Source organism: Lepisosteus platostomus, chromosome 4 (assembly GCF_059453375.1).
Source record: "Lepisosteus platostomus isolate fLepPlt1 chromosome 4, fLepPlt1.hap1, whole genome shotgun sequence".
NCBI lineage: Eukaryota > Metazoa > Chordata > Actinopteri > Semionotiformes > Lepisosteidae > Lepisosteus > Lepisosteus platostomus.
In genome coordinates, this window is record NC_142614.1 from 51458851 (window position 1) to 51472036 (window position 13186).

At 37.5% G+C, this 13186-nt stretch overlaps 1 protein-coding gene across 2 annotated transcripts; it reads left to right on the forward strand.

Annotated features, from left to right (window-relative positions):
- Positions 1–395: 395 nt before the first annotated feature.
- hint1 (histidine triad nucleotide binding protein 1) lies at positions 396–12316 on the forward strand. 2 transcript variants are annotated; one of them, XM_088629818.1, is made up of 3 exons: positions 396–593; positions 2002–2106; positions 7829–8152. In XM_088629818.1, exons 1-3 carry the CDS (start codon positions 483–485, stop codon positions 7991–7993), a joined length of 381 nt encoding a protein of 126 aa, XP_088485944.1. In that variant the 5' UTR covers positions 396–482; the 3' UTR covers positions 7994–8152. The 2 variants fall into 2 exon arrangements, with proteins under 2 accessions (XP_088485944.1, XP_088485943.1); XM_088629817.1 differs by lacking the exon at positions 7829–8152 and adding an exon at positions 12009–12316 and having other exon boundaries at positions 398–593.
- The last annotated feature ends 870 nt before the right edge of the window (positions 12317–13186 follow it).

Here is a 13186-nt window from a genome sequence, read left to right on the forward strand (position 1 = left end):
TAAAACAGTTGAACAGTTGTACCGTTTCTTTGAATAAAAGAAACGTTTCGCTCTTAAACCTTGCTAGTGTGAAAAATCAATATTTTTGCATAATCTCCTCTGCGCACATTTTTATGCACACGTTTACTGACACGTAGGTCTGCCCTATGTATTTTCAATAAGTTGCAGCACTGCTCATAATATTTTTAGACCAGTTCTACATGTTAAATTTGCATGTCTTGAAATGCTGAAATTGGGTTCCAGGGTCAGAAAAAAGAGAACGACGCTGAGTCATGTAAAACATTTAAGAAAGTACCGCAAATGGGATAAGAGGGAGGGGTAACAACTTGGATCGGCATGTGCGTAGCCCAATGAGTTTGTAGGCCTTGCGGTGCGCCTACTCACCCATCAACCACTAACATTTCGGTGGGACTGGAAAACAGCGCCGGCGGGTGGACCTGTCTGCTTTCGGAATAGTGCGGCTCAGGGTTGTAGCTGAGGCCATGGCTGATGAAACAGCAAAGGCACAAACTGCCCAGCCTGGAGGTGATACTATTTTTGGGAAGATCATTCGTAAAGAGATTCCTGCAAAAATATTATATGAGGACGAACAGGTTTGGCTTTCTTATGCATATCTCCCCCCCTCCTATCTTGCTCCTTTCATTGTAAGGCACGCAGAGGGTTCATAATGCCGGTAGCTTTAATATTTTTAATAGCAAATTATTTTAATGCACCAATAAGTTATACTTTTATTTTATTGTCTTTCTCATTATGTCCAAAATAGTATTGTTGTAGTTTTGAGCGAAGTGCTGTGCAATGGCCTTGTAATGCAAGATAGGCCTTTGATCCATATTTTCTATTTAAACACCACGTATTAAGTAGCGCACTTCGCGTATTCAGTAAAAATGAAAGTTGGCAGGATTGTCGCATCATATTAATATACTAACGTGTTTTAAGCGGGCAGCTGTGGGATAGTCTGTCATCATGGAGATGCATGTAGGGAATGGCATATCGCTTTGAAACCAAATCAAAATTCCGTCTCGCAGTTATGGAAATATAATCAGATTTAATTTAAAATATCCCTTATTATGCCGCAGGACCACCATAAAAGTACTCGCATAGAACCAGTCCTCGTTTTACTTCACTAATCGTTTTCACTTCTTTATCTGAGAAGTATTTACATTTTATGTTTTTGCATTTAAATCAATTTCAGTGACGGATATTATTTTAAATGCATTATGAAACGTGGAAATAAAAATGCAGGGAAAAAAAACGACTGGTTAAGAATTGTCCATATTGATTTAGGAGACACTAAACGATTGGTGCATAGGTTTCGAAGTGAAGGATCGAGCCGGATTAATACAAACGATTGATCATTTTTTTTCGGCGGCATATGTGTAAATTATGAAAGTTATAAATGCAAAATGGTGACAGTTCCGGGTCGCCGTCGTAGAAAATTCGAAGCGATCAGATACCTTCCGGCCATTTGTGTGCTGGACGAGATTGATACCTGTCAAGCTTTAGCTATTGTCAGCTCAGAATGGAGCACTTTTGAATGTTTTCTGAGACATACTTTCTTTAGTGTACTTTTAGGACTGTTTCTGAAAACTGATCTATCTGCTGTGAAGGGCTAATTAAAATCAATCTAACTGTCCACAAGTTTTCGAAACTCTAAATGATACTAACTAGTAGTCGAAATGTTAGTAGAGTCTGGTAGCCTAATTAATACAAAACTATGTTGTATAATTGGAAATATGTGGAAAGGAAAAATGTATAAATAGGTTAAGATGTGAAGTCGTTAGATACAATAATAAATCGCTCTTTAGTGTTGATGAATCATAGTTTACGATTTTTACTGTTTTTTATCATAAGGTCTGTTTTGAACATATAGTAAGGGAGTCAGCAGCATGAAACTGCGTTGTAGTGTCTGTGCTGAATGAAAGATAGAGGTAAGTACTTAAAAGGTAACTTAACAACCGTGCATTGTCCATAATTGTGCGCGTTTGCTTACTGCTTTTTTAGTGCATAGCCTTTCACGACGTTGCGCCTCAAGCCCCAACGCATTTCCTAGTCGTCCCTAAGAAGCCGATTCCTCAGCTCTCCAAAGCAGAGGACAGCGATGCTGCCGTAAGTATCACGATTTATACAACTTGATCTAAACAAAAAGGGCTCATTAATTTACAAGTTTTATCCACGAAATGAATGTATATGACTGGCTAAATTTCTAAATTAACTGCTGTTAACGGGCGATTCATTCCACATGATCATTTTTACACATTGTTAGGATATCCATCAATGATGCAAAGGAACAAAGTTTTAAATAATTTATTTCAATGACTGATACGTCCACCAAAAATGGATATTTATAGTTCAGTGTTAAGAATGTTTAATTGCATACAATTAATGCTTTAATTATGCTCATAAAAGTTAATATTTTAATTTAAAAAATGTTTACACTGAGGAAAGCTGGTGAAATAAAGCCACTGAAAAATGGTTTACTTTACAGTACATCCCTTAGATAGAAATAGGCAGTCATTTCGAGTTTTATGTGCTGGTGATTCTCTTACACCTTATATACCTTATATACTATAGACACCCTGTTACGTGTCTATGTCTAATCTTGCTAATGCCCTCTATAAATACAATTTTAAACCTTAAATTATAAAGCACCTTTAATAAAAGAAATATAAAAAAAGAAATGGGAACAAAAATCATTGAGTTATGGTGTAGTAGAAAATTGTTATACTGTAATCATAAAAGACTGTATAGAGCAAAGGGATTAGTCAGTTGTCATGATTGATTCCACAAAACTAGTTTATTCATACCTCTAGGTATTCAATTAAATAAAACATGTACACTAACATTCTGCTCTTTGGCAGTGCAATGAAAGTCTTTTATAAAGAATTTTATAAAGGTCTCTGAAGTTTTCTGGTTTCCGTGGGGAATAAATGCAGAAGTTAACTCACAGAAAACATTCAGATGTTCAGATGTTGCTTGTATCACCGAGTTTAATAATAACAATTAATTGCTTACACTTATATAGCGCTTTTCTGGACACTCCGCTCAAAGCGCTTTACAGGTAATGGGGACTCCCCTCCACCACCACCAATGTGCAGCATCCACCTGGATGATGTGACGGCAGCCATAGTGCGCCAGAACGCTCACCACACATCAGCGATCAGTGGGGAGGAGAGCAGAGTAATGAAGCCAATTCATAGAGGAGGATTATTAGGAGGCCATGATTGGTAAGAGCCAATGGGAAATTTGGCCAGGACACCGGGGTTACACCCCTACTCTTTTCGAGAAACGCCCTGGGATTTTTAATGACCACAGAGAATCAGAACCTCGGTTTTATGTCTCATCCGAAGGACGGCGCCTGTTTACAGTATAGTGTCCCCATCACTATACTGGGGCATTAGGACCCACATGGACCGCAGGGTGAGTGGCCTCTGCTGGCCCCACTAACACCTCTTCCAGCAGCAACCTATGTTTTTCCCAGGAGGTCTCCCATCCAGGTACTGACCAGGCTCATACCTGCTTAGCTTCAGTGGGTTGCCAGTTGTGGGCGTTTCTCAAAAAGAGGAGGGGTGTAACCTCGGCGTCCTGGCCAAATTACCAATCATGGCCTCCTAATAATCCTCCTCTATGAATTGGCTACATTACTCTACTCTCCTCCCCACTGATAGCTGATGTGTGGTGAGTGTTCTGGCGGGCTATGGCTGCTGTAGCATCATCCAGGTGGATGCTGCACATTGGTGGTGGTGGAGGGGAGACCCCATTACCTGTAAAGCGCTTTGAGTGGCGTGCCCAGAAAAGCGCTATATAAGTGTAAGCAATTACTATTATTATATTTTGGGAAACAATTGATAGGCAACACCTGGAGACGTCCGACAAGGGCATCTTCAGGATGCAAAGTGTCAAAAACTAGCTTCAGTGTTGCCTGCATTAATCTGATGTTAATGGCCAGGTTGCAAGTAAGGGGTGACTTAAATTTGCTAAAATATTCTACATCTGAATGACAGTTGACCACAAAATATTACCTACAGTGGTGTGAAGGCATTACGCTCGTGTTTTCTTAATTTCAATTCTTTATGACAAATATGACATTTTTGTATTTTGGGATTAAAAAGAATCCGCATTGTTGAGTGCACTTAAAAATCTATAAAAGTAAACTGTACACAGTAACTTGTAAAAGCTCCAATTTACAAAAGAAATTTCCAAAATATTCTACATCTGAATGACAGTTGACCACAAAATATTACCTACAGTGGTGTGAAGGCATTACGCTCGTGTTTTCTTAATTTCAATTCTTTATGACAAATATGACATTTTTGTATTTTGGGATTAAAAAGAATCCGCATTGTTGAGTGCACTTAAAAATCTATAAAAGTAAACTGTACACAGTAACTTGTAAAAATTTACAAAATAAATTTCCAGGTATGCATAGCACTATATTCTGTTACTCAGGATGAGGCAACAAAACATCTGGTGAGGTGAAGCAACTGTATTACATTGTAAAGAAGCAGGCTTGTGAATACATTTCAAGACGGTTTTCCTGATAAATGGAGCTTACTTGTTAACTCTGCTTGCAGATCACACTGGAACATTTTGTGGTGAAATATCTACTGCACAACCCGTACTTATTCGCTCGTACATTGCATTACATTAGTTATGACAGTGACTGGTGAGCAGGAAAGCCCGCTTCACGTCACAATTCTTGGGAACTCTCACCTGTGGCGAGACCAGGGCTCTGCGGCAACAAGGGGGCTTACAGTACTTTCACAAAGTTCACAATTTTTTGCTTAATTCGAAATTTGTTAATTCTTTCTATGCTGTCAGTGATTTTTTTTTGTTACTGAGATTTAATAACTGGTCTGTAAAAGTGGGACTGCAGTTCCCTTTTAAGATTGCCATGTAACATTTTTAGGCTTTTTAAAGCAAAGCACAAAGTCTGATCTGTACGTCTTTTTTATATCATGTTTTCTATTCCTACTTCATGGAGGATATGAGAAAATATGGCCGGCAATGTACATAATAGAAAATATTCATCATGTGTTGTAACTACATACAGTAGGAGCTGCTGCAGATGAGAGAAGATCCTCCTCCATCTTGGCTACTTGATAGTTGAGTAGCTAAACAAATTGAGAACAACTTTCTGTGTTCTAGATGGGCGAGATTAGTGCTGGGTGATAATTCGATAACGATAATTATCCCGATATAATTTTCCTCAATATACTTTTAACAAAAGTTTGATAAATGTTCGATATATATGTTTAAGCTTTGCGCACGATATGCGCATGCGCACCAAATACTGCACGAGTGCGCGTGTGTGTTGCAGACCGGGCAGCTAACGTGGTGTTGTTTAGAGTGGAGAAACGAGCGACACTGAAGCAAATGTAGTGCTGCCAACGACCAGCTCGAAGGACGATGACATTGTCTACAGAAAAGGTCATTCAATTTCGGTAATTTGGAGATATTTTGACTTTTTACGATCAGACATAAAACAGAGCACTTTAAACTTTGCAGTCTGTCTGAGCCATCTTCCTTGTGTGTTTTATCACACTGCAGTATTTAATTTTTCTATTAAGATATTTATTTTGTAAATTTTACTCATGCATATTTTGACATAAAAAAGACTTGAATACTCTCTACCTCAGATTTGTTTAATGTTTCTGCTGTTTGGCAAGTGTTTGTTGTGTTCTTAAAATAAAGAGTTGTTTAATTTACCAATTAACTGTCTGGTTTCTTCAGCTTTCACTCAGGAGAAGAAATCTGCCTTTAAACTTGAAAGAAATAATGATTTGACATTTATCGTGATAATAATCGATATCGACTGATGTTAAAATTTTTATCGTGATAATGTTTTTGGCCATATCGCCCAGCCCTAGGTGAGATTCATCTTCATAGTGAAAAAAATAAAGGCTAGTCTAGCTTCCTGCAGCTTAGAATCACTGATTATATATACATTTGATAACAGATGATAAACCTGCTTTGTATTCAGCCCAATTATTTCAAGTCACCATAAATATTGGGACACATTCATTTTAAATACATTTGCACTTCATAAAGTTTGAAAACCATTGAATCTTTGAGATGCTTTGCTGTACGTGTGAATTCTTGCCTTTTTTTTGCATGGCCGCATTTTTCTTCAGCATGTAAAATGCATGCAATGTTGGCTTTAAATCTGGAGATTTACTTGGCTAGTCTCAGATTTTCTACTTTTTTGTCTTTGATTACATTTGGGCTGTTTGGGATCATTGTCATGTTGCATGGTGAAAAACTGCCTAATAAGTTTTTTTTCCATTTAAGCAAAATTTTGTAATTAATGAATTAATGCTGCTGCCATAATACGTTATATCAACAGTTAGACGAGTGCCTAAATTAGAATCTAAATTAAAAGAATTATTTACATTTCTAAAATTTAGCTGTGAAGAACTTACCTGTCAGTATTTATCAAGTCATAGAAACTGGTGCTGCATTATATCTGTTATATCTGATAATGGAGGTAAATAGAATATGTAATTAGTATGTCCTAGTCATGCTCCTGCTTTCCTATGCAGCAATTGAATCCATTCACTGTAAAAAAACCTGGAGATTTATTTTGGGTAATCTGTAAATCGGTTAGAATTTTGGTTAAATTTTGATAGTTAAATGTCAAAGTTCATATAAGGCAGCAGTACTTCTCTCACTAGGAGGTTCATTTGGCTAAAGGCACTGTGGTGTTAGGGTGGAAACGCATTGTGTTTTCTTGTTAAAATTGATATAGTCAATAAGTCATGAATCAAGTTCCTTGTTCGTAGTAGGTCCTTGCCTCACAAGTTTAATGGACCAAGCAATATGGCAATATGAAACTGCTGTGTCAAGTGGATGAATGGATGTCTTTTTGAAAGGATGATATATTAATTATTTCTTATCTAAAAACATTGGAACTATGAAGAAAAACATGACTATCCAAACTATGACTGTTGTATCCAAGAATTAGTCAGATTGATTTTTACATATTTGCAGAATGTGAATCTGTTTTTTTGTCTACACATTTTTTTAATTAGGTAAAATATTTCTGTCGTTTTATTTCTAGAGCTAAACGAGGGTCTTTTTGTGCTTCTTGAATATATTATTTGCTTAGTAGAAGCTCTTAAGCTCCGGGGTGACTTACAAAACATATAGGTAAAGTAAATACAAAAATAGAAGAAAATATAATGCAGTACAAAAAAGTTAAAAAACAAGTTTTAATTTACTTTTTTCACATTAACAATTTGCTTAATAATTATTGCTTAAAATAGTTCTAGGAACTGCTCCCTGTACTGCTGTCTACTGTTTATGCATGCCACTAAAGATTAAATCTGCTCTCATAGATAATGTAGCTACTTTTCAAAGTTTTGGATTTTCTTCTGTTTTTTTAAATAAAATTGGACTTAAGCATGTATTCAGTTTGTCTGTTATGTACTTGGTGGAAGAAAAACTAACTTTTAAAGCAATTTAAAGTGTTCAAGATTACAGATGAACTATTTCCCCCATTCGGAAGGCTCTTATGTTAGTTGAAAAATCCAAACAGAGAAAATTACTGATGGACAGCATACCTGAGGAGGATGTAAAATGTGCCAGTACTTTATATAACAAGTGATAAGGAATTCAAAATTGACAAAGAGGATAGATCAGGGAAACAAAGCCGAAAGACACTTGTTTTAGTTACTCCCATTCTAAACAAAAACAAATCCTGGGAGTTTCTCTGCAATTGAAAGGATGCATGAAACAACCTGATCCCCTTCCTGTGTTGTGTTTTGAATTAGCAAAAGGCCAAGGCGGTTTGGCTGTTCTTTCAATATTAGCGCCCTTTTGTGTTTTTTAGCTTCTTGGACATTTAATGATTGTGGCGAAGAAGTGTGCCGCTGATGTGGGCCTAACCAAAGGGTATCGCTTGGTTCTGAATGACGGGCCTGATGGGGGACAGGAAGTGTTCCATCTTCACATCCACGTGCTCGGACAGCGGCAGATGCGCTGGCCCCCTGGCTAACATCAGTAACGAGACTGACCTGTGTTTGTGTACCACACAAACAGCAGCCATGTCTGACATCGGAATCGCTTCTGTTAAGAGCATTAATATCTGATGCCTCAGTGCTATTTCTTCAGTCTGTTTACTGATAACCTGTCAAATAAAAGTTCCTAAGCTCTGGCTATGTGTATTTGTCTTGAGAAGCAACCTGTTCTTTCATAAAGAGAGGTGTGTGTGTGATATTACTCATAAGTCCACATGGTTGGTACTGTAATTACAATTTCTGAAAACAACTGAATGAGACTTGGAAATGACTTATAGGGGAACAGTATTCATTGTAAGCGGGTATTATAAGCATGTTTTGGAAGTGTTCTCATCCTAGTGTAAAACTTTGTGCAAATGGCCTAGCTGTAATACAGTATATTATGGTTTCAGGGCTGTTTTAAATAAGGTTCTTCGATGATTAGCATTTAACCTAGTTCTGTGTAGTGGTGTGAGTCAATTAAACATTTTTAGTTTAACTTGTATCTTCGAAAAGGTGGCCATCAGTCTAATATGTGCAGTCGCTCAGTAGATTTGGGCTGCCAGCAGGGGCTGCTGTTTACTAAAGCATGAATCCCCATTTACAGAAATTTCAGTGTATGATCTTAAGTACTGATGTCTCTGAACACAGAAAAACTAGTGTTACCTGCGATCATACAACCTTTGCAGTTTAATTATTTTAGGAGCGAAACATGCATTTCTATCTCTGAGTGGCAACTGTAATGGAATCTTCCCCCCCCCCCCCCACAAAGTTTTGTGGTGGTTTTGTTGGGACCCCCAGATTCATCTTCTCTGTTAACAAAGGTCTTGAAACCTTTAGATTGCTAAATATTTCCATACAGACATCTATTCAAACTATAATTGTTCATCTATTCAAAACATCATTGTTTTATTGATAGTTATATGAGAGAAGGAAAATTAAGAGTGCAAATTCACAAATAGTTTCTGAATATTCATTTGCTAAAGAAGTCTAGTTGTATTAGTGGATGTTTTTTTTTGTGCTACACGAGCCTGGATTGTGTGTTTGAAAGGAAACTATTTGATGTATGAGAGAAAGGTAGCAAACGACTAGATGTTATCCTAGGGGAAGTGTATTAGAGTGTTGGTATTTGTAAAACCTTTAAGATCTTTATCCCTGTTCTAGAACTTCAAAATGGAAAATGTGTTTGAGTTGACTGAGGCTGTTCTCGTGGAGAGTATATATTTTTTTCTCATTTTATATGACTCTGGAGTTTTATACACAGCTTTGAGTTAATACTAAAGTAGAAATGGAACTGAGCCTGGAGAGTTTGGGGGGAAAAGCAATTTAATGTGTTGTGAATATTTGAAACAAACTGGACAAAATAGATACATAAGATAAAGTATACATGTTAATGTGGATACATGATGATGTTTTGACTGACACTCTTAATTGTGTTCAACTAGTAGAAGGCCCATAGACACAGAAGCAGTGACATTTGAAAACTTGTGAACTATATGGCTTATGGGAAGCGTATCACAAGCTTTAGCTGAATATGACTACTTGTATTAAGAGATTGCAGCTCAATTTCATGTCTTCCAGTGATTTTAATCTGCAAAGTTCTGAAGAGGGGTCACGAAACTAGTACAGGTTCTACCACAATAGATTGTTGCTGATGAAAACCCAAACTATCCAAAAGTAATGTAAAATTTCTCATAGAAAATTATGTTTGTCTATTGAACATCCTGCAGATGACTGAAATACATTTTCCTTCAAGAATAGTAAGATATGCATCAGCACACAACGGTTTCAGTAGTGTGTTGCTTCTTGGAAAGGTTGTCAGAGGAAAGGCAACAAAAAAAAAAAACATTTTTGCAATGAGTAATAGAAATGACACTGCAATGACCAAATCTGGAACAAAATGTTCTTTACAGATGAATCCAAGTTTGAGATGTTGGGCAGTAATCTACGGCATTTTTTTTTTCTGAGCAGTCTGGAGAGCACTGTAACACTCAATGTGCAACAGTTATGGCTAAAGCACAGGGGTGGATCATGAGAAGTGTAGGGTCTTTTCTCAGCCAAGACGGTCGACCTCCAGCTGATGCAGCCGGACTCTGATCCATCATACGATGGCGTCTCATTGGGCAGGAATTCACCTATCAAAATAAAAGTGACCCACCGAGCTTGCAGTCTGCGTTGAAAACCTCTTTGGAATGTAACAAGGCTGACGGAACACTCAGAAGTTGTGTTCTTCACATGGTGCTGATCTGAACATCACAGAAGCTTTATGGGCTGACATCACTGCAATGAAAGCTGAATGGTAACCAGACAAAGCGCAGTAATGGGGGAAAAACGGCATCCCTTGATTTGTAATATGCAAGGGAGCATGAAAACAAGATTTCAAGCTCTGTGTAAAGAGAAAGGCTCACATATCGATATTCCTAACTGTATTAATTTCTCTGCAGATTTTCTCTAATGAGTGTTATATACATTTTTGTAATCTTTTCACAATTATTTCCAGAACTGTATATGGTGTAACTGTTTAAAAGATTTAAGGACATACAGCAGGCATAAATAATGCATGTACTAAAATTGAAAATAAACTTACTTTCAGAACATAAGAATAGAAGTCATGAGATTAAGTTAATAATGTATGTATGAGTGAATGTGGGATTTGGAGGTCTCTTTTCACAGAAAGTCCTGTTCTGAATTATTTCAGAGACTTCTTAAAATATTCGCACAATACTGATGTTACTCCCTCTCTTTCACACAGAGGTTTCTTGAGGTCTTACTAATCAACAAATCTTTCCCACGGCAAGCAAGATTTGTCCTTCAAAGAACCCGGTGTCGCTGTAGTCTTTTGCTTTCAATAAACTTCACATGGGGTAATGATGTAAAGATTACAGGAGTCTTAGGGCAGGTGTAAATCTCACATCGTGTTGTGAATAAAGTGGTACCTAATCTTTAAAAAAATATGTTCTGTTCAGGTAACAGCAAATTGATGGTATACAGTATGTGCACCTCTCAAAACTGTTTGGCTAAAAGATCTGAGCAAAGGATTTTGTTAAGCTCATTTGGTTGAATTATTAAAGAAATTAGTTCATTGGCAGCATGGTGGTGCACTGGTTAGCATTGCTGCCTCGGGTTCAGTTCTGGACCTGGGGTGCTATCTGTGTGGAGTTTGTATGTTCTCCCCGTGTTCACATGGGTTTCCTCTGGGTGCTCTGGTTTCCTTCCACAATCCAAAGACATACTGAACTGGTAGGTTAATTAGCTCCTGGGAAAACTGGCTCTGTTGTGAGTGTGTTTGTCTGTGTGTGCCCAGTGATGGACTGGCATCCTGTCCAGAGTTTATCCTGCATTGTGTCCATTGCTTGCCAGGATAGGCTGTGGCTGCCCCGGTACCTCGTACAGGGTAAAGCGGTTAGAAAATGGATAGATGCATGAATGTACAGTACATGCAAAGTAAGACAAATCATCCACCCATTTCCTTGCATTTTCTTAAAAATAGTAAGGTGGAATTTTGCTGTTCCAACCACACCTATAATACTGCTTTAGAACAGAAATATCCATTCAGAAAAAGTTATAAAAGATATGTGCCATCTCTAGACCATCTAGTGAGGTTGTCCCGCACTGTAATAAATTTCACAGCTTTAAACAGGAATAGGCAGTTCACACAGCACATCATGCTGTTTCTGAGCTCACACCAAACACTATAATTCAGGACTTTAGGGGACCTATTTGAAATGAGCACATGGTTTTTTTCAGGGTAAAAGATCCTTTTAGTGCAGGAAACTAAACATTTTCAAATATATGCAGTATTTTAAAGCTCTCATAATTTAAGACTGGTGATTTAAGTGCTCTACGAACAGTAGTCTTCATTTTATTATATGCAAAAGTAGTTAATATATTAACTTTTATCGTGTATGGTTTTTTAAATATTTTTGGTCATCACCAGGTTCCATGATTTACATAAGCTGCAGATTTTAATATCTGTGTTCTGTTATTTCTCTAAGTTCACCTCTGTCTTTTCAGCTTCTTGGACACCTGATGATCGTGGCAAGGAAATGTGCAGCTGAAGTGGGCCTTCCGAAGGGCTACCGGCTGGTCGTGAATGAGGGGCCCGACGGGGGGCAGACTGTGTATCACATTCACATCCACGTTATTGGAGGACGGCAGATGGGCTGGCCTCCTGGTTAACCTGGCTGGGATGACTGCCAAAAAAAAACCTGGGCATTTGCGGAACAATATCTTTTAATGGAATTAAAGCTTAATGACAACCTCGCTGCTTATTTGTGTCACTTCAGCGGAAGGAATGACAAATAAAGTAATTTGAGCCAGTGTTCCCTGTGCCAGGTTTGCTTTTGATGATTCTTCTGGAAAATGTCTTTTGATTTGAGTCACTTTAATCACAATACACTGATCGCAATGCGGCAAACTCTCTCATTCACAAAGAACAATATTATCTGAGCTAAACGTTAGTCTTATACAGTACATTTAAAGGTGAATGCCAGTCACGATGTTGATGAACTCTCTGGCCATAGTAGGAAAATATATAAAACATAAGGGTGTCCAAGGGGTGATATTAATGTATTCCTGCTGTCTGGTAACAAATCACACCAGAAAGCATTTTGGTGACTTCAAAACAGATGTCCAGTGCCCATCATTTGAGCATGAAAATATTAAGCTTAGATGGGACTAACTTGCTGAGAGATCCATGTGAGATGCTGTTTTTAGCAATAATCAGTTCTATGGGTTTAGCCACTTATCATCTGGTCATGTTATCAACACATGGGCCTCTCTTTTAAAGAGAAGGTCCTGAAAAAAATAAGACCTGTAACCCTCTGAATTCTCTTGTATTGAGCTCAACAGTATGTATTAAGTGACTTATTGTTACTAGATTGCATGTTGCCCACATTGTTTCTGAATCTAGAGTTTATGATGATTAATGTAGAGTATTATATGTGTGTATCCACAAGAATAATGAAGCAGCTTATACAGGTGCAGTTTGAACATCTGAAAAAGGATTATTCATTATTTTTGTAGTAACAAGAGATCAACAGAGTTGCTGACTCTTGTATTTATACTGATTGCTAGGTAAAATATGTCCAAAAAATCATTAAAGGATAATTTCCAAATATAGTGATGTGAAAAAGAAAGTACACCCTCTTACGATTCTATGGTTTTAAGTACAGTATTTAGACATATCTGAT